Below are 25,399 nucleotides of genomic sequence, written 5' to 3'. Positions count from 1 at the left end.
CCTTTCCCCAATTTCCCAATGTATGAGACATTTTGATGCCAGTCATCCTCTTTCCTTCTCCCACTGTCCAGGGATTTCGGTACAAGTATTATTGTCTAGTCAGTTTTTATTGTCCATAGATTTAGTCAATATTTGTGTCAAACTACTACATGTATTGCAGTATTCTTCCATATAAGCATTTTCGTATACTTTTGTTTTCTAGTAACTTATGGGACCTCAGTGGAAAAAAGTCCCTCATCGGGCTTTTTTGAGTTATCCCTAATATATTAAGATATTTTTACATGTGACTTAGTCTATATTCTTTACGTTTGTTTAATAATTCATTTGTATTGATATTGTCTTGATTTGCTTATAAAATTATTGTTTACTGCAAAACTAAAGCTAAATAATGAAGTTTAGGATTCTCTCACTGCCCGTTCTCTGTAATGTTATTTGGGTTACGCAATCTGGCATTATTGCTTTTCATTCCTATATAGACTTTTAAAAGAAATAAAAACCAAGTGTCCACAATTTTCGGTTTATGCGCAGTTTTCTAACTTTTAGATAAATTCCTTTAACTCGTATGGCTACTTTAGGCAATGGTATTTATTGAAAATATATGTCTGGGTACACGCAATCAGCTGATACATTGGAGCATGTTTTCGTAACCGAGATCGGTGGTGAACAGTTTTGATGTGACTCGTATATAATTATAATAGTAAGTGTAACGACCGCTGTAGGTAACTGTAATTGGATGAATATTAAAGATTTTTTTCTTTTTAGTTTGGTACCGTCTAAGGTGTTTGTACACCCAATGACATTGTTGTTTCAGGCACTCTCCCTTAGGACGAGGCCAACAAGAACTGTTTTGTTTACTGTAATAAACACATCTTGTATTCTTGCCAAATCAGCATTGCTACATCCAAACGTAAGTCACTATCGGTGCGAAATGCAGAACTCTTTAATGACAAGTTAATGTGCCTATCATGATTTTATTAACTTTTCTAGCTGAAGGAGTACAACTTAGACGTCGTGGGTAATAAAATAGCATGTTGGCAGCAAGAAAAAAATATATGAACATAATATTAAATATATGAAAAGGTCTTAATAAAATAAGAAATTAACATATTCCCTACTAAAGTAGAATTGTAAGTATTAGGCATTTAAGTTTTTCAGCTTAACCAATTGTTATAAAATACTAATTTAGAGTATACTGTAATTGGATATAAGAGTAATACATGATTAGTGTCAGAGCTGTAGGTTATTGGGTTGGACAACTTCATACTGAAAGAACAACCTCAGACTGAGAGAACAACCTCAAACTGAGAGACCATCCTCAAACGGAGAGAACAACCTTAAACTGAGAGAACAACCTCAGACTAAGTCTGAGAGAACAACCTCAAACTGAGAGAACAACCTCAGACTTAGTCTGAGAGAACAACCTCAGACTAAGTCTGAGAGAACAACCTCAGACTAAGAGACCAACCTCAAACTGAGGGAACAGCCTCAAGCTGAATTTCCTGAAAGAACAAACCCAAACAGAGAGAACAACGTCAAACTGAGAGAACAATGTCAAATTGAGTGAAAAACCTCAAGCTGAGAGAATTATTGGGTCACTAGGTGAATTTTTACACTTGTACACTGTAGGATACTATGAAGCTAAAAATGAGTGAAATTATAAGTTTATGGATACTGTGCATCCCTAAAATTACTATTTTCTCGATTTTTTGTTTTTTTTTTGTTTTTGCTATTCAGGCAAGTGTGATCTTGTCTGTCTTTCTCCCTAGAGAGCCAGTGACAGTAGAGGTGAATCCAAAGGACAGAAGGACTTGCGAAAAATATGCCTGCAAGGGAGTTGCATATCACCAAGAGCAGAGGGTTTGGTTAGATTAGGTTAGGTAAGGTGCAAGCTGGATTGGTAGTCAAGTATCAACTATTAAGTAATTGAAAGTTTCTATCTTAGGACTAATGTGTCCCTAGATGGAAAGAATTGGAAGAAAGATGCAAGTGACATGAAGAAAAAAATCAGCTTTTTTTTTGAGTAGAGGATTTGGTTAAGTTAATGTAGGTTTGGTAATGTAAGGTAATGAAGGTAAGAGGTGGATCAGCAGTCACTTATGTAATGTTATTGTTTCTGTCCAGGGATGCACTCATGATGGTGATGGTTCTTTAGAGTAAACGGAAACAAGTGTCCAGTGCTCTTTGTCAGCTCCAGTACTGATTTTATAATAGATTTTTTTTTTTCAGGAAAAAAAAAAGTTTGTTGGTTGCAAGAAATCAATTACTATTGTATTGAAGGAGATTGAAGTATAGAATTTGGCAGTCTAGGTATTTTTTTTTATGATCTAAGTGTGTATATTTTTGTATGGACATTTGGAGTTTTAGGGGTAGGTTATTGTAGAGGTTTGAGTAGAATATTGCTTTGATGGTAATTTTATAGTTTTTAATGGACTATGTGATGGAGGACTGGTGTACAACTGTGTGACTCCTTCTCATGTGGTACTCGGTGGAAAAGATTGGCCCCTGCTCTAACCTGAGACACAATAATTGTATGAAGAAATAATTTCTAGACCACTTCTTTTAATTCTTTTCCTTCTTTTCCAGGTATGACATGAAAATGCTGAAAAAGCCAAGCGTGAAGAGGCAATGGGAGATAATAAAGCAAAAAGAAAGAAACAAATCACCATCCTAGAATTGTATTCATTCTAGTAAGAAGATATATATTGACATTATTCCCTCATTCTTTTAGTAAAATGATCAAGAAAATGAAAGGAAATCGCAGAATTTAAGAGTCTGATCTTTGATGGTGTGAATTACAGTACAATGAGAATGTTAAGTTGAATCATAATTATGTAACTGTTGAAAAAAGCAGTCATTCTGATTTTTATTATTGAACGATGCAGACACTTGATATATCACACATGGATGGCAATGGAACATACATCCGCACCATTGAGTGGGATATGATGAACAAGTACAAATTCTTCCCACTTTCAATGCTCAGTTCATTTTCTGTGCGCTGTTGCCTCTATCCTTTTACAGTAATCAAGACCCGCATACAGATTCAGAAGCACTCGGAGGCATATAGAGGAACTTTTGATGCATTTAGAAAAATTTTTAAATATGAAGGCTTTGGGGGATTATATAAAGGATTCTGGGTCAGTGCATTTCAAATTGTGTCTGGAATTTCATACATCACTACTTATGAAACTGTCAGACACTTCTTACAGCAGAATAATGTTCAGGACTCAACAGTCCGTGCAATGATTGGAGGTGGATGTGCATCACTTGTGGGGCAGACCATTGTTGTTCCATTTGATGTCATATCCCAGCATATGATGGTTCTTGGACAGCTGGAAAAACGAGGAAAGAGGAAAGTAGTTGTAAACCCTCTGAATATAAACTATAAGCACAAAACCAAGTTTCAGACATTTTTAGCTATAACAAAAGAAGTATATAGAATGGATGGTGTTATAGGATTCTACAGAGGATACTTGGCTTCAATAAGTGCATATGTTCCAAACTCAGCTCTATGGTGGACCTTCTATCATTTCTATCAAGGTAACCAAATTTTAGCATAACTTTATTTCTTCTTACCATTTGATTACTCACAATGTTCCTTTCCTTATCCTCTTAACACCCTCTCATTTATCATTTGAGCTACACTTAAACTGATTCCTGCAAAGCTATTACATTCATATTTGTCCCCTTTTCCTCTGTTTGGTGGAACTATACATGTGCTCTTCCAGTTCTGTGGCATATTACCCTCCTGCAGGCACATGTTAAAGAACCACACTAACCAGTCCATTATAACTGTTCCTCACTTGGTCAGATGCCCAACATGATGCCTATCTAATCTAAGTGCCATTCCAGCTTTCATCCATTTTGGTGCTCTTTTATCTCATCTTTTCCTATAGCCCAATTATTTTCTTCACCAATCACAGTAATTTTCCTACATCTCACACTGCCATAGTGAATCCTTTCCCAGCCTCCCCCACATTCAACAAATCCCTGAATTACTCTACCCAACTTTCTTGTACTACTGTCATTCCCATTAACATCTATCATATGTGAATTGTAATGTGATGAGTTGTTTGTCTCCTTTGATAGGATATATTTTGTTTTAAATCAGGAGAGGTTATTTTAAAGATAAGAATTTTATTTTTAAAGATAAAACTTTGGTCAGAAGTTATTTCTCTGAAATATCTAACAGGCCAGGGTCTTCTCATTTGCATAAAATTGCCTGTCCATGCATAAACAAAGTATAGTATATAGAAATGGTACTATTTTAGAGGAATTGATAGTAATCTCTAGCCATTCAGAGTAACCACTAAGTGCTATGAGGGTTTGTGGTTCTTTAGAGTAAAAAGTTTAATTGATGACTTCTTACGAGATGACACCCTGTCTTATATAATGTTCCAGTTTTACAAGAAAGGTTCAGGTAATTTTAGACATTAATCTCCATGTTTAGTTTTGCCCTAATCTTGTTAGGTCTATGTGTATGATAATGTTTTGCTATTTTGGTCGATTATGCATAGAAACATTGACAGATTGGAAAAAGTCTTTATACTCGTTCTTTATACTCCATTTCCAGACTTTTTCCATGTCTTCTTGAAAAGATTTGCAATCTTCTTCTGTACTTACTCTCTTCAATAGTTTAATATCATCTGCAAAGAAGTTTATATAGCATTCGATGCCTTCATCCATGTCGTTTATATAAACAGCAAACATTATCGGAGCTGACACAGAGCTTTGGGGGATCCCACTTACCATATTTACCCAATTTGAGTTATTTTCTCTAAGTACCACTCTCATTTTTCTTCCGTTGAAGAAGTCTTTCATCCATTCCAATAATTTTCCCTGTATTCCACCTATTTCAATTTTTCTTAGTAGCTTTTTGTGTGGTACTTTGTCAAAAGCCTTTTGTAAGTCTAAGAAGGCACAGTCTGCCCAACCATCTCTTTCTTGTATTATTTCTACCAATCTGAGTAAAAGCATATTAAGTTTGTAGTACATGATCTTCCACTTCAAAATCCAAATTGGTTGGGGTTTAGTATATTGTTCTCTTCCAAGTGTTTAGTCCATTTATTTTTTATAACTTTCGCATGTTTTTGCAATTGTACTTGTAAGGGATACCGGTCTATATTTTGTTGGATTTTCTTTATCTCCTCCCGTATGTATTGGTACAATATTTGCATTTTTCCAATCTTGTGGTACTATTCCTTCTTTGAGTGAGAAGTCAATTATCTTGTGCATTTTATCTTTTAATATCCAGTTCGCTATTCCCTCTGGCCCATGTGATTTTCTGACATTGAGTTTCCTTATTTGGTCCCTTATTTCTTTCTGTGTCACTGTTATTTCTTTCATTTTGGGGAATCTTTCTTGGTGTCCATCATCCCACATTTGTGAGCTTTCAACTGTAAATACAGACCTAAAGTGTCTGGTCATTACTTCAGCCATTTCTACATCTCCTATGTATTCTTTATTTCCTTCACGTAGTTTCACTATTTCATGGTTGTCTTGTAGTTTATCATTTACATATCTGTAAAATAGTTTAGGTTGGTCTTTGCATTTGTCTACAATATCTTTTTCATAGTTTCTTTTTTCATAGTTTCTTTTTTTGCTCAGTTTGATGTATATTTGCCATTTAGTCACATTTTTGTCTCTTTTCCATCTTTTCCAGGTTTTGTCTCTTCTATATTTAGCATCGCTACACTTGTTATTATACCAGCACTTTATGTATACCCTTTTCTGTTTCTGCTTAGGTACATATTTATCTGTTCCCTCCTTATATATTTCTTTAAAAATGTTCAATTTCTCTTCCATCTTTATTTCATCATTTGCAAATTTTTCCCAACTAGCATTTTTTATTTTTTTTTCTAAATTTTACAGTCAGTTTTGTTGTACATTAATCTTCCTTCTCTGTGTTTCTCATTTCTTCTCACAACATTTTGTTCTTTAAGCTCGAACTCTATTAGTATGTGGTCACTCTTTCCAATTGGTGCCTTATAGTTCATTTCTTCCACAATTTCAGGCTCAGAAGTGAATATCAAGTCTAGTCTCGATGGCTCTTCGCTTTGTATGTATCTGGTGTTTTCTTTGACCCATTGAGTCAATGTGTAGTCAATGGTCATATCCAGTAGGACATTACCCCAGGGTTCCTCTCCACCTTTTATTATCAATTCTTCCCAATTTATTTCCTTTACATTAAAGTCACCCATAATTACTATGTTTTCTCTGTATTTCAGTGTCTCAGTTAATTCATTCTTTGTGTCTTCAAGTAATTTTGAGTGTTCGTTGTCAGTCCAAGTCTTAGTTTTTGGGGGCACATACATCTGTGAACTTTCTACTTTTCATACTGCTATTTTTGACTTTAATTGTGGTCAATTTCATGTTATCCTTTCCTTCTGTTGCCTTTATTACATTTAGGCCCTTTCTAGTCAGTAGCATGACAACTCCCCCCCTGTTTGTCCATTCTGTTTTTTGACCAAAGGTTGTATAAACCTTGTCCCACCATACTTGATTGCATAGGACCTTTTATTTTTGTCTCCACAATTCCCATTATGTCTAGTTTCTCTATTGACAAATTGTCGTTTAATTCATTTATTCCAGAAATCATACCATCCATGTTTGTATATGCCACTTTTAATTTCTTCCTTTCTTCTCTTTTTTTGGTTTATGTTTCCATTTTTCTGATGTACCATTTTCGCAGCCTCAGATCCAGCATTCTCCAAAAAAACTAATTTTTTTCAGTATCCGTTCTTTTCTTATTTTTTCCTTGACTTCACTTCTTAGTGCCCTATCTTACTCTATTTCCTCTTCATTCATTTTTTTTTTTTTTTGTATTTTTCATTGGCTGCTATTTTTGCCGCTTTTGATAGTATTTCTTCTGATATCATTTGTGTGTGTGTATTTACCTAGTTGTATATTATGGGACGAGAGCTGTGCTCATAGTGACCCGTTTTCATATCTCTCCACATCCAGTTTGTTCTTAAAATCTTGTATAGTTTTGGCACACACTGTTGCCCCATTTAGTTTGTTCCAGACATCATTCACTGTGTGGGAAGCTATCTTTTTCAAATCTCTTCTGTAACTGTCCTTCTTTAGCTTCTTCTTGTGTTCTCTTGTTTTTCTTCTGTCCCATTTTAACCACTTCCATACGGTGATGCCTACGTAGGCAGCATGAGGAGCAAATGGGTACTCGATGTTGCCGACGTCGCCATCTTGATTATATTTATTGTAGTCGTACCTACGTAATTTTCATTCTCTCTAAACTGGCTTCATCAGTTTTCTATGGTTATCAAAATACACGGGTGAAAGAGAACGAACGATTGAGCACTGACCTTATCTATCGAGAACTTCCATCCCTTTCATAATTCTGTAAATGGTCAGCAAATCACCTCTTTCTTTTCTCTGTTCTAGTGTTGATAGATGTAATTTATCCAATCTTTGTTCGTATGTCAAATATGAGAGTGTAGATGCTCTTTGAATTCTTTCTAATTTCCTTTTTTTTTTTTTTGTACTAGGTGTGTATTTACCTAGTTGTATTTTACGGGAAGGGGAGCTATGCTCGTGGTGTCCTGTCTTCATATCTCATTTTATCTAAACTGTTTTTAAATTCATGTATTGTTTTTGCACACACCACTTTCTCATCTAACTTGTTCCAAATGTCTATTACTCTGTGAGGAAAGCTGTTCTTTTTCAGATCTCTTCTATAGCTGTCTTTCTTGATTTTCTTTCTGTGTCCTCTTGTATTTCTATCATCCCATTTTATTAGATCCTCTCTATCAATAGTTTCTATGCCTTTCATGATTCTGTAAATAGCTATCAAATCTCCTCTCTCTCTTCTTTGCTCTAATGTCTGTAGCTCAAGTTTTGCTAGTCTCTCTTCATATGATAGTTTTGAGAGTGTTGGTGCCAATTTTGTAATTGCTCCTTGTATTCTTTCAAGTTTTGTTATACATTTTTTTTGTACTTGGTGACCACATTGTAGCTGTATATTCCAATCTTGGTCTTATCAAAGTGATTAGTATTTTCTTCACCATTTCTTCATCCAGGTATGTAAATGCCACTTTGATTGTTCTTATTAAATTATAAGTTTCTCCAAAAATCTTGTTTGTATGTTTCTCAGGTGACATATTATTCATAATAATGACTCCCAGGTCCTTCTCATTTTCTACTTTTTTTATTCCTTCTTCTCCCAATTTATATGATCCTGTTATTCTGTTTTTGCTTTTTCCAAATTCCATTATACTACACTCCTTAGTATTGAACTCCATCTCCCACTTCCTACTCCATTCCTATACTTTATTGAGATCACTCTGTAGTGACTCACAATCTTCTTCAGTGTTCACTTTTTTCAACACTTTTGCATCATCTGCAAAGAAGCTCATATAACTTTCAATTCCTTCATCCATATCATTAATATATATAGCAAACATTATTGGGGCCAGCGCTGTTCCTTGTGGAACACCACTTATCACTTCATCCCAATTAGAGTGTTTGCCTCTTATCACCACTCTCATTTTTCTTTCTTGCAAAAAGTCTTCCATCCATTTCAGCAGTTTGCCCTGTATTCCTCCTTCAGTTTCTAATTTCTTAAGCAACTTCTTATGTGGCACCTTGTCAAAAGTGTTTTTAAGGTCTAGAAATGCACAATCGATCCATCTCTTTCTTGTATTATATCTACTAGCCTTGAATAGAAACATATTAAGTTTGTGACGCATGATCGTCCTTGTCTGAATCCGAATTGTCTTGGATTTAGTACATTGTTTTTTTCTAAATGCCTTACCCATCTACTTTTGATAATTCTTTCACAAATTTTTGCTATCGTGCTTGTTAGAGAGACTGGTCTATAGTTGGTAGGGTCTTCTTTATTTCCCCCTTTATATATAGGTACTTTATTTGCTCTTCTCCAATCTTTTGGAACTTTTCCTTCTTTCAATGAACTGTTTATAAGGCTATGTACTTTGTCTGCCAGTTCGTTCCTGCATTCTCTCAAAATCCAGTTTGCTATTTCATCTGGTCCATGCAATTTTCTGACATCAAGATTATTCAAGTGTTTCATTATTTCATTCTTTGTTACTTCTATTTCTTTCATGGGGGGGACTTTTTCCTCCCATTCGATATCACTAGGTTGTATGTTCTCCCTTGTAAACAGTGATTTAAAATGCTTGTTCATAATTTCTGCCATTTCTATTTCCTCTGTGTATTCAGTTCCTTGTCATAGTTTCTCTAAATCTTGTTTGTTTTTCACTTTGTTATTTACAAATCTGTAAAATAGTTTTGGTTGGTCTTTACATTTTTCTATGACATCTTTTTCGTATTTTTTTCTCTGCACACTTGTACATATTCATTTCTATAACTAGTATATATTTTCCATTTTTCAGGTCTTTTGTATTTTTCCATTTTGTCCAAGCTTTATCTCTTTTGTCTTTTAACTCCCTACAACTTTTGTTGTACCAGCACTTTACATATTCTTTTTCTTGCTTTTGTCTTGGGACATACTTTTCCACTCCTTCTTTATAAATTCTTGTCAAAATATTCCATTTCTCTTCCACTGTTGTTTCCTCTTTGTATATTCTTTCCCAGTCTTCTTTTTGAAAGAATTCTCTTATTTTATCAAAATTTGTTTTTTCATACATCAATCTTCCTTTTCTATATTGTTCATTTCTTTTTATGTATTTTTCCTCATTTAGTTCCATTTCAACCAATATGTGGTCACTTTTACTTATTGGTGTCTTATATTCAATCTTTTCCACTATTTCAGGTTCTGATGTGATTATTAGGTCCAGTCTCGATGGTTCTTCATTTCTATACCTAGTGTTCTCTTGAATCCATTGCATCATTGTGTGGTCAATAATCATATCAAGTAGTACATTTCCCCATGAGTCGTCCACAGCCTTTACTGTGTCATCTCTTCCCAGCAGACTTCTTTACAATTAAAGTCACCCATTATAACTATTCTTCCTCCATCTTCCATTATCTTATTTAATGTTATCCTTGTGTCTTCTAACATACTTTTATGTTCTCTCTCTTCCCACAAGGCTGTTTTAGGAGGCACATAATTTATTACAAACTTTATGCTCTTCCTATCTTTGTCTTTCGCTTCCATCATAATCATCTCTACTCTATTTTTTCCATATGTGACATTCCTCACATTTATATCCTTCTTAGGAACATAACTCCACCCCCTTGTTTTACCTCTCTGTTTCTAATCCAACAATTATATGCACCATGTCCTACACTGTTGGGTGGTAGTGGACCTTTCAATTTTGTCTCCACAATTCCCATTATGTCCAGTTCTTTTTCAGGTAATCATTCAATTCGTTTAAGCCTGTTATTAAGCCATCTATATTTGTGTAAGACATTTTCAATTTTCTGCTACTTCCATCGTGTTTTCTGTTCCCTGTCCATTTTTCTCTGCTATGTACCATTTTCTCACTTTCATATTCACTACTCTCCAATAGAATTTCTCTTTTTCTGTCTCTGTTCTTTTCTCGTTTTTTTCCTTAGCTTCTTGTCTTTTTGCTTTCTCATCCTCTTTTTCGTCTTTATTCATTTCTCTTTTTATCCATATCTGTTTAAATTGTTCACTGTTTGCTAGTTTCCCTGGTTTTGCTAAGATATTCTCTGCTGTTGTTTGTGACCTGAATTTGATCTTAATTTACTTTCTCCTTCTCCTTTATTCTTGTAGTCCAATTTGTATTATACTTCTCTTCCATCCCCAATATAATTATACATTTCTTTTTATCCAGTAAGTCTCTCACTATATTCTCTTCCTCCCTCATCACTTTGATAATTGTGTCTTTAGTTTGATCTTTCATCTGTTGTGCCACTATATCCTTAAATACAATTTTGTTATTCTCTTGGACTTTTTTCCAACCCTGTACTTGTTTTGCTATGGACTCTTTATTCTCTTTATTATTCCTCTTTAATTCTTCATTCTCATCTTTTACTTCTTTTAACTGTCTTTTTAATTCTTCTATTTCTTTAGTTAGGGTTTGGTTCTCCTTCTTTAACTCTTCCAATTTATCAACTCTCTGCGCTATCCGTGTAAGTTGACCAAACCTACTCTCCCAATGTTCGGTCATTTTCTCTAGTTTTTCTTCTAGACTTGCTAATCGGGGGAGGTTGGCATACCCCCCTCATTAGATCCATGGAAATTATTATTTTCACTTTCCATTGTGTTGTTCTTATCTATATTTCTAACCTTAATGCTTTTACTGATATTTTCGATTTCCTCTGTGTTGTCAGCAGACCTCTTGTTTATATTTTTTCTGCTGTCGGGGGAGCCCGTTTGTCTCCCTCCTCATTTCCTTCTGTAATCCCTTCCCTTCTCCCCTTTCATCACCTTTCTACACCACGAGCTTTCCCCTTCCCTACTAATACAAAAAGGTACTCCTTCGTAGTTGAAATCCACAAAAATTGCATTTTTCCGGAGTTCCAATCTTTGCCATTAATCCGACGATTGTGTGTGTGTGTGTGTGTGTGTGTGTGTCCATTGAGCAAGGAAGGGAGGGGGCAGTGAATGGAAGGGAATGGAGGGTGGTTGTGTGTGGATGATATTTTGATGCAGCCAGAAGGGAATTCTCCCATCTCTATTTTTCACATGTGTATGTGAAGTGGCCTTACTGTGGATGTGCTGTGTCATGCGGCATTGCTTCTGACCCAGACAGTGGCTAGGAGACAGGAATGACCCTTTATCCATGAGGAGCTACGATGAGAGTGAAACGAGGGTGGTAGATCGGAGTGGAATGGGTGGGAGTGGGTGTGTGCCTTTGACTTGGCAACCTCCCTTATAAGGGAAAGAAATCCTTGGTAAGTAAATGTGAGGATGGAGCTTTTATTGGTAAATTTTTTTCTTTTTACAACTTTATGAAGTACTTGTAAAAAGTATAATGTGGTACCAATAAAGGCTCCATCCTCACATGGTGTTTATTTTGATAGATTTGTCAGGAACTGCCAATTTCATCCATATAGATATTTGTATATATAGTTCATAGGGTCATTCTTTCCATCTATTTGGAGGTAAAGGTTTAAATGGGCTTAAATTATGCTCAGGTTTCAAGATGGATATGTGCACTTTTCCAAATTGAAGGGCCATCCCACTGGCCAGGAGACAGGGGTGACCCTTCATCCATGGGGAGCTAAGAGGAGAGGGAAACAGATGTCTGGTGCATAGGAGGGGTGGGGATTGGCAACCTCCCATATAAGGGGAAAGAGGCCCTTGATATATAGGTAGATACTCGTAGATGTGTGTCCAAGGGAGGTTGAATAAAGATGTCAGTATTGTTTTTTAATTTGGGCCTAGGTGTTTTAAATGTTAATTTGATACATTTTCCAATCTATTTGCATTAATTAATTGTTAAAATAAAAAGGATTTTTTTTCCTTTATATATGAATAAAAATAGAAAATGATAAGCAATTATCAAACGAGTAGAGAAGAAATGTAACCTTATCTCTCCTTATTTCAGAACAATTGGCAAATATGGCACCATCCGGCACCTCTACTTTGCTTTTACAATGCATTGCCGCACCTTTAGGAGGAATCACAACAACCTTGCTTACCAACCCCTTGGATATCATTCGGGCCAGACTTCAGGTCAGCAGGGACTCCGTAATATGGGCTTTATTCTATATTGTTTCATTCCTTTGTTTTCTTAATTGTTGGATACCATGCTATGGAAACATAGTTAACTACTTCAGTAACACTCAAATTCTTGCTTGCAGCATTGGCTGCCATATGTAATTTGCATCACACTACTCGCATTATAAGATATAAAGTCACTGCTATATTGCTCATTCTCTTTTACTCTGAGTAATGATAAACACAGAAAACATGGTCAAATCAGTTCACAGAATCCAGGGGTAACTCATGTACAACTACAAAATATATATATAATCAAGAGGCCAATGCTGGCATCCTCATGTACCCACTCACGCCTCATGACGCCTATGTAGGCATCATTGTACTGAAGTGGTTAAGTGTGGTTCCTATATAATGTTTATACTAGGGGTGTACCCAAAGGGATTTCTCCCTGTCTTCTCCTTTTCTGCATGGGGGGCCGGAGAGTGGGGGGGTCGCTGAATTTATGAAGCGGCCTTGCTGTGGATGTGGTGTGTCTTGTGGCACTGCTTCTGGCCCAGGGCTCTGGACAGGATGCAGGGATGACCCATCATCCAGGAGGTGCCAAGATAAGAGGGAGGGAGGAGGGTGGAGGGGAGTGGAATATATAGGAAATGGAATGGGTGGGAGTGGTTTCTATACCTTTTTCTTTTTGTCTACCTCCCGTGTAGGGGGAAGAAGCCTTTGGTATATGTATGTATGTACTAGGGGTGTGCCGATTAATCGGCATCAGCAAGAATTGGCATTTTTTGGTGAATCGGCATCAGCGAGAATTGGCTTTTTTTTTTAGAACGGGTTTCAGAATTGGCATTGGCAATATTTTGCCAATGGTGATGCCAATGCTTTTAAAATAACAGCACAAGTCGGAGTAAATGTTAGAGCGAATTATATTAATTTTTAATTTTATTTTTGCATTTCTTATATAAAATTAAACTAAAAATAATTAATATTCTTTGAAACAGCAAAGTTTCTACAATAGAAAATAAATGAGAGTAATATGGGAGTAAATTGTGTGAGCGTCATTGGACTCAGTCTATTTTACCCGCTTATAAATATGAAAAATGGGTGGACGGATTTACTCCTGCTTACTCCGCAGCAATTTATAGCCAAACGAATCATTCATAAAGATTTTTTCATATGCATTTTGACAAGTAAATATATAATTATACATCTTTATGCATTTTGGCTTGATAATTCTCTGTTATTCAAAAATACAATTTTTGTAAGTAGACTTTAGGCTTAAAAATCGCTAAATTAAAAACATCTGGCATCTTTATAAATACACTCATACATCGATTTAACGGACCTCACTTTAACGGATTTCGGATGCAACGGACAAAATCTGTAGCTTCCGGAGCGACCGGACGCGATCCGATGTTTCTGCAGTTGACCGCCAGATGACCTATGGTCGCTTTGTTTACAACTGTGCCGGAACACATGGAGCTGTTTGGTCCGTGTTTTTCGACCTTTTTGGCCCTGTTTTGTGTGTTGTTTGTGAAATAATTCAACAGTTTTTTTAACCATGGCACCTGTACATCCTGTAGAAAAGAGGAAGAGTCAATTTAACAGTATCACAGAAGCTTCAGTTGATTAAAAAGTTGGAAAGTGGAGTGTTGGTGAAGCAGGTGTGTGATGAATATCCACTTCACTCCGGGCCAAAATCTCGCGGGTAGCATTAGCTGCCAGACATACGATGTTGCGTCATAATACTCGTATCATAAAAAATAGTCACCGCTTATATCGATCGTTCTCTCTTTCACCCGTGAATTTTGATAACCATAGAAAATGTGATGAAGACAGTTTAGAGAGTATGTCAATACGCAGGGGCAACTACAATAAATATAATCAAGACGCCGATAGGGCAGCCTCGCGTATCCACTTGCTCCTCATGCCGCCTACGTAGGCGGCACCGTATGGAAGAGGATATGGAGTAAAGAAACAAACTGTGTCTGATATTCGTAAACAAAAGGAACAACTTACCCAATATTCGCTGAAGTATTCGGTTGATGAAAATTTTGGACTTGGTACTCTTGGGGTGAAAATTTTGGGCCAGATCCCAGGTATTTACACTAACAGATTGGATAGTGTGCTTAAGTAAAAGTACCGTACTGTATTCATTCCTCATTTTTTCGTAATGTAATCGTTGAAATACAGTAGTATCGGAAACTTCGGACAATCGGGTATATCAGACCGGTGTTCCCCCCTTTTAGTCCGTTAAATCGAGGCATGAGTGTAGTATCATACGTATTTTATTAGGATTTTTAAAGTTTATATTAAGGTTTGTTTTGTCTAATAAGTTGCTCATCAACAACATAATAAAAAGTATTATTTAAATTTTTTGTTTTATATATGTATTGTTTTAGTAATTATGTACTTCTGTCTTATAGAATAAAACTACTAATTAATTATGCTTAGTGATGCTGGTTTAAAAATATTTGTAAACAAGAATTTTTTATAGAAACAAGTGCATAATAAAAAGTAGATACATAATAAAATAGTTAAAAAGTAGTCCAATCTGTCGTATATAAGTCTACATAGATTATAAAGCAAGAAAAAATCATATTTCAATTACTTTATATTAAAACTGGTGTACCGTAATTATGTAAAGTGGAATCGGTATCAGCATCAGCAACTAAGAGTGAGTAGGAATCGTCATCGGTATTAGCATCAGCAATTAATGGTAAATAGGAATTGGCATTGGCATTGGCAACGGCAAAAAAATGCAATCGGCACACCCTTAGTTTATATGTAGTGATGAATGTTACTTTCTACTGTCCAAGTCCTATGCCTGAAACTGTTCTTAGTTTCTTCGTTTTCTTATTTGTTTTTACTGTAAGGTGAGTGAAATTCGTGCACATGTCAAATGTGAGGCCATAATTGCCAGCTACTGTGGGTTTTCCATTTAGTGAAACTTGAGGATGTCTTGAGAAATATGGTAGGGGTGATATGGTTACATAGAATGAGAAATGAGGAGGTGAGGAGGAGAGTAGGGGTGGAAAAGGAGATGGGAGATAGGGTTGATGAAAGATTATTGGGATGGTTTGGATACATGGAAAGAATAGGTGAAGAAAGATTAGTAAAAGAAGTGTGGAATGTGTAGGTAGATGGAGTGAACATGAGGGGGCAATGAAGGATAAGATAGATGGATGATGTGGAAGGGACGTTGAGCAAGAGGGGGATGTCTGTTGAGGAAGGAAGGGAGAGGACAGAAGATAGGGGTGAGTGGAGAATGGTTGTGTATGGATGATATTGTGATGCATGGAAGGGGTGGGGGGGTTAGGGAATAGTTACATGTGAATGATATTTTGATGCAGCCTGAAGGGATTCTTCTATGTCTTCAGTGTTTCTGCATGAGGGGATGAAGAGGGGGGTGTCGCTGATTAAATGAAGTGGGCTTGCTGTGGATGTACTGTGTCTTGCTGCATTGCTTCTGACCCAAGATAGTGGGTGAGGTGCAGGGAATGACCTGTTATCCAGGAGGAGCCAAGATGTGTGGGAGAGAGGGAGGGAGGGGTAGTGAATGGGATTGGAATTGTCACTTTTGACTTTGGCTACCTCTCTTGAAAGGGGAAAAAGCCCTTGATATATGTATTTGTACATGTATATGAAACTCGAGGCAGTAATTGTTTGATTGATTGATTGATTGATTTTTGTCCAGTGGTTGAACTTGACCATTTAATTTGATTACTAGAGGAGCTCACAAATCCCCACTTCACCCTGAGAGGCTGGTACCTGGTCTCTGTTACCTGACTATATGAGGGCTGAAACTGCCATCCATCAAACTTCTCATCTCCAGACTTGAGTGGCAAGAATGAATACAATTGAGAGCTAGAGTTTAATCAATAACCTTTTCATTTATTATTCTTCTTTCCACAGGTGCAGAGAACTGGAAGCTTTGGCCACACTTTCAACATCCTGTGGACAGAAGAGAAACTGGGTATCTTCACAAAAGGCTTGTCACCCCGTTTGTTCCAGACAGTAATTTTTTCCTTCATGATCATACTTGGCTATGAATCTGTCAAGCGGTTTTCTGTGAGTGAAGAGTATAAGGAGGAGGTGCGTTGGTAAGGAAGAGGGACAGTTGTGTGTTAGTACAACTGAGTATAAGTGAGCACTAGGTGTAAAACTGGGTAACCTGTGAATGAAGAGTAATTTTGTATAGTTAGCTATTGTTAAAAACAAACGGCTATTTTTATTTTCTCAAACGAGTAGATTACCTATAATAATATGTCTTGCTGCATTGCCTCTGACCTGGGCAGTGGGTAGCAGACAGGGATGACCCCTCATCCACAAGGAGCCAAGATAGAAGAGACAACAAATGGGTTTTGGACAGTTGTGGGATGGGCAAAGAGTGGATGTATACTTTGACTTAGCTACCCTCCTTGTAAGGAAGAAAAGGTCTTTTGGTATATGTATATATGGTTAAAGATATAACACAATAAGAATAGATGTGTGAGTGAACTGTTCATTAATGGTCATGATATTGGTATACTCATTCCCCGCTTTAGTATTTTGTTATGATTGTTATACCAAATACCCATACCAAATCCCTTCTCTGACAATCATCTCTCTGTATACCAAGAGCTTTTTCCCCAATACAAGGGAGGTAGCCAAGTCAAAAACCAAGTACCCACTCCCACCCATTTCACTTTCATCCATTCCACTCCCATCCACCACCTTTTCTTCTCTCTCATCTTAGCTCCTCATGGATGACAGCTCATCTCAATATCCTGCCCACTGCCCTGAGTCAGAAACAGTGGATGGGATACAGGGATGGCGTGTCATTCATGAGTAGCTAAGATACATACATATACATATACCAAGGCTTTTTCCCCCTTCCAAGGGAGGTAGCCAAAAAGGGAAAGGCATAAAAACACTCCCACCCATTTCATCCCTAAACACACTCCACACCCCTCCCACCCTTCCTCTCATCTGAGCACCTCCTGGATGATGGGTCATCCCTGCACCCTGCCCACCGCCCTGGGTCAGAAGCAGTGTCGCAAGACACAGTACATCCACAGCAAGGCCGCTTCATTTAATCGGCGACCCCCCCTCTCCGTCCCCCTTTGCATATAAGGCGAGGACGGGGAGAAATCCCTTCGGGCTGCGTCAAAAATTACTCACACATACTACCCCACCCCCCACCCCCCTGCCCATTCCTCCTCATGCAGTCACAACATCATCCATATACAACCATTCTCCACTCACCTCTGTCTTCCGTCCTCTCCCTTCCTTCCTCAACAGACATTCCCCTCTTCCCCAAAGCCCCCTTCACCCCATCCATCCACCTCATCCTAGGACGTCCCCTCATGTTCACTCCCTCCACATCTGCCTTCCATACCTCTTTTACTAGTCTTTCTTCACTCATTCTTTCCATGTGTCCAAACCATCCTAATATTCTTTCATCAACCCTATCTCCCAAATCCTTTTTCACCCCTGTTCTCCTCCTCACCTCCTCATTTCTCACTCTATCCAGCCTAGTAACCCCCACCATACTTCTCAGACACCTCATCTCAAACACATTCAAACTCCTTCTCTCTTCTTCTCTTATGTTCCACGTTTCTGCCCCATACAGTGCTGTTGGCACAATCACTCCTTCATACAGTCTCCTCTTCGCAGCCATTCCCAAATGTCTATTCCTCATTACACTCTTTAAACCACCAAGGCATTTACTCGCTTCTCTCAATCTACATTCTACCTCCACCTTCACTCCACCTTTTCCTGCTAAGATGAGAGAGAAGAAAAGGTGGTGGATGGGAGTGGAATGGGTGGGAGTGCCTTATGACTTGGCAGTGTCTCTTGTAAGGGGGAAAGATAGATGAGCGAGTGCCAAAAAAGGGATTTGGTATTGTAAGACATTCAAAGACCCATGAAGTACCTCAGAAGTTTGGGAAATTGAAAAAAGGAATTTCTTTAATTGTTGTATCCTCTGTATTTCCTATCATTTAAAACTTTATTTTTAAGTGCCCTGTACCCCAGTGGTTATGTATGGGTATGCCATGGGGTTAGTTGGATACTGATACTTGGTTAACACCTAAATTCCCTTGTTTTAGTAGTCCCCAGACAGCCTCAGAATGAAATGTTGTACAGTATATATATAAAATTATGAGTGATTAGATAACAATTACAAACAAAAATAATATTACAATATAAAAGTTGATAGCCAGAACCCAAAAGCACTGTGTTTGATTGCCTTACCATATTTGTTTCCCAACACTGAGTGATGTATCTAGGTACCCTGACATAATAGTGTTATCTTCTGAGTATGAATAAATCAGTTTAAAATCTGTCAGGTTATTATCTTGATACTGTATATAACAAAACAGCCTTGGTTTGGTACAGATGTACATAGACAGGACATATCATTATCAGCATTGATAATAGATGAATTTCCAGTAGTAACAGTCATAGCCCCACAATACCCTGTTTGGGGTATTGGAGCATGTTATTGTTGGGTTAAAAGCCACATGTCATTTTGTCTGTGATGGAGGGAATCTCTGTTCACAGAGAAATGAGGCTACTTGTACTGTCCCTCCATTATGCTGGCCCCCTACTCTTAATACTGGCCTGTACCACTTCTCTGAATATTTGTTTCCTTTTTTGCTGAACCCTGTGGTAGGGGAGAAAGAGTATTGCCTCATAGTGTTCCCATTGGAGCTGTAAAAAGCAACAAAAATGGGGCGGGGATAGGACTAGGCATTCTACTCTCTGTAGCCCCAAAGGGGACATTCCTAAAAAAAAAGCAAAGGCATAATGGGGTCTGGGAGGAGTTTTCCAACCAATGCCCTAAGGTTTGGGTCTTTTAATGTGCATGGATGTGGTATAGATGAGAGTTGAAGGGAAGAGATAGGCAGTATGAGTATACGAGAAGAAAGATGGATGTGTTTGCATTGAGTGAAACTAAATTGAAAGAGAGGGCCAAGTTTGAGTTTGGAAATGTAGTTGGTAGGGTGTCAGGAATGAAGGGAGAGAAGGGGTGGTTATATTAGTAAATGAAGAGATAGGTAAGCGTGTGGTGGAGGGGGAGGAGGTTTCTTTAAGGTTAATGTGTATAAAGGCAAAACTGGGAAGGGAGATGTGCGTCTTTATAAGTTCAAATGGGCCTGGTAGTGGGAAGAGTGCAGAGGAAAGGGATGCTTTTTGGATAGATTTAAATGAGTACATAGAAGGGTTTAGGAAGAAATGTCAATGTAGTGGTATTGGAAGATCTCAGTACCATGTAGATGAACCAATAGACAGAATGGTTGGGAAGTGTGAAGTTCCAAGAAAAAATTGTAATGCGAAAGTTGTTGTTGTTGTTGTCGTTCCCTAGACTGTCTGTCCGAGCAGTCCCGTCTCCCCAAGGAAGGCCACAGCCGAAACTGGGTTTTCCCACAAATCCTTTATAGAGTGTATGTTGTGTTGTTTGCGTGCATGATTGTGTATAATGCAGTCTTCCATTATGTGTTGTATGGTATGGGGTGAAGTGTTACATCCTGGGCAGCTGTTCACAACACGGTCGTCCAGCCTCTTCTGGTAGCTTAGAAGTGCTGGGTGGTGACCGCATCGCAGTCTGGCCAAGTGGACTCTGTCCTTACGTGGGAGAGAGGATTCAGAAGGGTGGATATCAGGGGGTCTGGCATGCAGCAGTGTGTTGTCTTTCAGTGTAGTGGAAATTGTAGTGGAAAGTTGATGGTGGAGATGTGCCTAGAAGGAGAATTGATGATAGCAAATACAGTGTTTAGGAAGAAAGTCGAGCATAAGTACGCATGGGAGAGGGTGGTGGATGGAAGAGTGGTAGATAGGGCTTTAATAGACTATACAGTGGTAACCAGGAGGCGAGTAGGAAGATTTTTTTATGTACATGTTCTAAGGGAAGAAAGTTGGGGAATATCAGATAATTTTTTGGTGGAAGTTAAGTTGAGAGTGGAAAATGGATGGAGAAAGAGGAAAAGGACAGACGGTAGGGAAGTGCTTAAGTAAATTGCCTAAATGAGAAAGAAGAGGAGGAATACAAGAAGCTGAGAGAGGAGTGGGAGGGAGTAAAGGATAGGATAGAGTAGAATTAGGAGTGGAGAAGGAATGGCGATGGTTCAAGGAAGGAGTCACAAGGTGTGCAAAGATGGTGTGTGGAACAAGGAGGACAGGAGGAAATAGAAGGAAGGGTAGTGAGTGGTGGGATGAGGAAGCAAAGAAGGTTGTAGAAGAGAAGAAGCAAGCATTCACAGATTGGTTACAAAATAGGATGAGAGATAAAGGAGGCAAAGAGAAGAGCAGCTGTGAAATGGGGTCAGAGTGTGACAGAAAATTTTGAAAGTAATAAAAATGTTTTGGAAATAAATAAAGAGAGGAAGAGGAGGCGAATCAAGTAGAGAAGAAAAGGTAAAAGGTGAAGATGGAGAGATGATAATGGAAGAGACGGCAATAAGAGGAAGATAGGCAGAGTATTTTAGGGAGATGCTAAATATGTAGGAGGATAGGGAGGGAAAGGTAGTTGTACTGGGAAGTACTAAGAAAATGACAATGATGAAGGAAATTGAGGAGAAATAAGGAAAGATGAGGTGAAGGCAATTGTTAAGATGATGAGAATAGGTAAGACGGTTGGATAGATGTTATGTAGAATGTCTAAAAAAAGGAGGTACAGTTATGGTGAACTGGCTGGTGAGGTTATTTAATGTTTGTTTAAGAGAGTGTAGAGGGTCAGAGGACTGGAGGAGTACCTGTATAGTTCAACTTTACAAGGGAAAAGGGGACAAGTGTGAGTAGTAGTTTCAGAGGGATCAGCTTGTTAAGTGTAGTTGGGAAGGCTTATGGGAGGGGTTTTGAGAAGATTAGGAGGGGAACAGAGGGAGTAATTGGTGAGGAACAGTGTGGGTTTAGGACAGGTAGGAATTGCATAGATCAGATATGTGAGAAAGCTTTGGGAAAAGATAAGGATTTTTTTTGGCCTTTATGGATCTGGAAAAGGCTTATGACAAGGTAGACAAGAAAGCACTGTGGGAGGTATTGCATGTATATGGGATAGGAGGAAAGCTGTTAAGAGCAGTCGAGTTTTTACAAGAGTTGTAGAGCCTGTGTTAGAATCAGAAATGGAGAGAGTGAGTGGTTTGAGGTAAAGGTGGGACTTCATCAGGGATGTGTTATGTCACCTTGGCTGTTCAATTTATACATGGATGGGGTGGTGCGAGAGATAAATGCAAGGGTAATGGGTCAGGGATTGGAGACGATTGAAGGAAATGGAAAAAAGTGGGAGATAAACCAGTTGTTGTTTGCTGATAACACTGCACTTGTAGCAGGATCAGAGGAGGGATTGAGGAAGTTAGTGACAGGGTTTGGGAAGGTGTGTGAAGAAAAAGTTGAAGATAAATGTGGGTTAAAGTAAGGTGATGAGATGTACAAGAAGAGAAAGTGGCAGCAGACTGGAAGTGAGTATTAAGGGAGAGAAACTGGAGGAAGTGGATAGTTTTAGATACTTGGGTGTGAATGTGGCAAGAAAGAGAGTGGAGGTAGAATGTAGACTGAGAGAAGGAAGTAAATGCCTTGGATTAAGAAGCGTAATGAGAAATAGACATTTGGGAATGGATGCTAAGAAGAGATTGTATGAAGTGATAGTGCTGACAGCACTGTATGAGGCAGAAACATGGAACATAAGAGAGGAAGAATTTGAAAATTTTACCTAGTTGTATTTTACAGGACGGGAGCTATGCTCGTAGTGACCCATTTTTGTCTCTCTCCACGTCCAGTTTATTCTTGAAATCGTGTATAGTTCTGGCATTTACTGTTTCTCTGTTCAGTTTGTTCCAGACATCGATCACTGTGTGGGAAGCTATTTTTTTTCAGGTCTCTTCTGTAACTGGCTTTCTTTAGTTTCTTTTCATATCCTCTTGTTTCTCTTTTGTCCCATTTTAATAGGTCGTGTCTATCGAGAACTTCCATCCCTTTCATAATTCTGAAAATGGTCAACGAATCGCCTCTTTCCCTTCTCTGCTCTAGTGTTGACAGCTGTAATTTTTCCAATCTTTGTTCATATGTCAGATTTGATAGTGTGGGTGCCATTTTTGTCACTGCTCTTTGGATTCTTTCTAATTTTCTTATTTTTCTTGTTGTAGGTGCCCACATTGATGCAGCATATTCTAATTTTGGTCTTATCAGTGTAACAATTATTTTCATAACTATCTCCTCATCCATGTAATCGAAGGCCACTTTCATTGATCTTAATAAGTTGAAAGTCTTTCCAAATAATTTATTTACATGTTTGTCAGGTGTCAAGTCACTTGAGATGATTACTCCTAGGTCCCTCTAGGCTGGATAGAGTGAGAAATGAGGAGGTGAGGAGGAAGGGGGTGGAAAGGGAGTTGTTGTTGTCGTTCCCTAGACTGTCTGTCCGAGCAGTCCCGTCTCCCCAAGGAATGCCGCAGCCAAAACTGGGTTTTCCCACAAATCCTTTATAAAGTGTATGTTCTGTTGTTTGTGTGCATGATTGTGTATAATGCAGTCTTCCATTATGTGTTGTATGGTATGGGGTGAAGTGTTACATCCTGGGCAGCTGTTCACAATGTGGTCATCCAGCTTCTTCTGGTAGCATAGAAGTGCTGGGTGGTGGCCGCACCGCAGTCTGGCCAGGTGGACTCTGTCCTTTCGTGGGAGAGAGGATTCAGAAGGGTGGATATCAGGGGGTCTGGCATGCAGCAGTGTGTTGTCTTTCAGTGTGTTAATGGAGCGGTGAGTGATATGATTATGAATATGTTTCCGGAGGCTGGTATTTGGTGGTTGTGGAGGAAGAGAAGAGAGTATCTGTGTGTGATACAGGTCTTTGGGTGTTGATTTAATGTTTCTTGGTGTGTGTGGGTGTTCTGCTATGTAGTGTAGTGGGTGTGATGTGTTTGTGGTGGCTGCAGCAAGTGTTTGTGTGCCTCTCATGTCGAGGTGGTCCTTGACTTTGAGGACTTTTGTTTCATGGTGTAAATGGTCTGTAGGTGTTGTATTTGTGCAGCCTGTAATTGTTTTTAGGGCTTTGTTTTGTATGATTTGAAGGGTGTTGTGGTGTGTCTCACTGAGATTAGGAGCCCATGCAAGACTCGCATAATTCATCACTGAACATATGCATTGTTTGTATATTGTTGTATTAGTTTCTTTGTTTTGTCCAAATGTTGTTCCAGTGATTGACTTAAGTGCGTTAAGTCTAGGTGTGCATTTGTTTTTTATGTTTGTGATGTGTTGTTTGAAAGACATGGATGTATCGTATGTTACACCAAGAATTTTCGGTGTATTTGTGTGTGGTATTAGAGTGTTGTTGATGTAGAGATGAGGTATGTATTTGTGTTCTTTTGTCCAGTTGGTGAGAAGTGTTGCTGTAGATTTGGTTGGAGCTATTTTGAGTCTGTTTGTGATGAACCATGTGTTGAGTGTATCAAGGTATGGCTGGATTATTTCTGCAGCTTTGTCTGTGTTACGATGTGTGCATGTGCACAACAACATTGTTTCTTATCACAGTAGATCTTGTTATAAGATATTGTGTGGCATCAGCTATCACCAACAAGTCTGCTTAGACAGTGGTTGGCAGCATCTTAAGAAATTGGATTTCATTGTTTGGTGCTCCAAGGAAACTTCTCTCTGACAATGGACTTGAATTTGATAATAGTGATATGAGAGAACTTGGCTATCTATTTGGTGTTAAAATTTTAATTACTGCTGCAGTCCATGTAGCAATGGAACATGTGAACGGTTGAATGTTGTAATTGGTAACAGTTAAAAGTGAGGATATGAAGTGTGATATTGACATAGCCTTGGCTTGGTTGGTGTCAGACCATAATGCATTGGTGAATAATTCCAGTTTTAGCCCAAACCAATTAGTATTTGGTGTCGATCCTGCAGTGCCATCTGTCACTAGGAGCTCCTTGCCTGGTTTAGAGTCAGTTTCTGGCTCGGATATTGTGCGACAAAACTTGAATGCTCTGCTCTTGGCTTGAAGGGAGTACCTCAAATATGAATCTAGTGAAAGGATCAAGAGAGCCTTGCATCATAATATGCTCACAATGGAGATAAGTAACCTTCACAATGGTGATGAGATGTACTTTAAGCATAATTATGATCAGTGATGGCATGGTCTGGGCATAGTTATTGGCAGGGATGGCAAGCAGGTTCTGGTTCGTCATGATGGTGTTTATGTCAGAGCCCATTTTTGCTGATTATCAAAACTTCCCCTGAGGTCTTAAACAGACTTGTGGTAGATCATCCGTTGGCACTTGGGAGGCATTGAGGAATATGGAGGGGCATAACCACCACATCCAAAGTTTTTGAGCTAGTAATGGAATCCTGTAGATGGAAGCACCCTCTGTCTAGCCTTGAAAGTAGAATACTGGAAGTGGACCTTTATGTCCCTTTAACTGAGGGTATTTAATCATGTTCTGTGGCAAGTGAGAGTCATGATGAGGTGTACAAACTTCAAGCTCAAGGGGCGTACTTGGCTGAGGCAGCCAGCCGATCACCATGCTGGCTAGTGTTTTGCCTGCCTGCTCGGCCAATCACAGTGCCGCACCAAGTCTCTCATGCCTCCCTGCCTCAGTACACACATGTGGTGAGTTAAAGGGTGCCCACCTGTTGTTTCTGGACCATTATTTTCTTGTTTTATTACAGATACCGAGTGAATTTTGTTGTCATTGATTTTTCTATAAAATGATTATAATTATTTACATCACAAAACACTTATAAAACACGAACCAATAAGAGTTTTAAGCTGAAATTTTCAGGGATTCGTAGTTTTAATACACTTGTTGACAGTGCCAAAAATTAATAAAATCAGATGATAAACAC

General features: G+C 38.3%; 1 protein-coding gene across 2 annotated transcripts; it reads left to right on the top strand.

Moving 5' to 3' along the window:
• Nucleotides 1-558: 558 nt before the first annotated feature.
• On the top strand, nt 559-19,045 carry LOC143017887 (solute carrier family 25 member 44-like). 2 transcript variants are annotated; one of them, XM_076172922.1, is made up of 5 exons: nt 579-697; nt 812-907; nt 2,584-3,540; nt 12,456-12,583; nt 16,484-19,045. In XM_076172922.1, exons 3-5 carry the CDS (start codon nt 2,877-2,879, stop codon nt 16,673-16,675), a joined length of 984 nt encoding a protein of 327 aa, XP_076029037.1. In that variant the 5' UTR covers nt 579-697; nt 812-907; nt 2,584-2,876; the 3' UTR covers nt 16,676-19,045. The 2 variants fall into 2 exon arrangements, with proteins under 2 accessions (XP_076029036.1, XP_076029037.1); XM_076172921.1 differs by lacking the exon at nt 812-907 and having other exon boundaries at nt 559-697.
• The last annotated feature ends 6,354 nt before the right edge of the window (nt 19,046-25,399 follow it).

Source organism: Oratosquilla oratoria, chromosome 33 (assembly GCF_046742065.1).
Source record: "Oratosquilla oratoria isolate Oo_2021 chromosome 33, ASM4674206v1, whole genome shotgun sequence".
Lineage (NCBI taxonomy): Eukaryota > Metazoa > Arthropoda > Malacostraca > Stomatopoda > Squillidae > Oratosquilla > Oratosquilla oratoria.
The sequence above is the reverse complement of the archived record's forward strand: the minus strand, read 5'-3'. Positions and strand labels throughout refer to the sequence as shown.

Bases quoted from the DNA above. Each gene is read 5' to 3' on its own strand.
- LOC143017887 (XM_076172921.1), top strand. From the start codon at position 2,877: ATGCAGACACTTGATATATCACACATGGATGGCAATGGAACATACATC. The intron at 3,541-12,455 runs GTAACCAAATTT...TCCTTATTTCAG, and splicing joins CTTCTATCATTTCTATCAAG to AACAATTGGCAAATATGGCA. The intron at 12,584-16,483 runs GTCAGCAGGGAC...TTCTTTCCACAG, and splicing joins TCATTCGGGCCAGACTTCAG to GTGCAGAGAACTGGAAGCTT.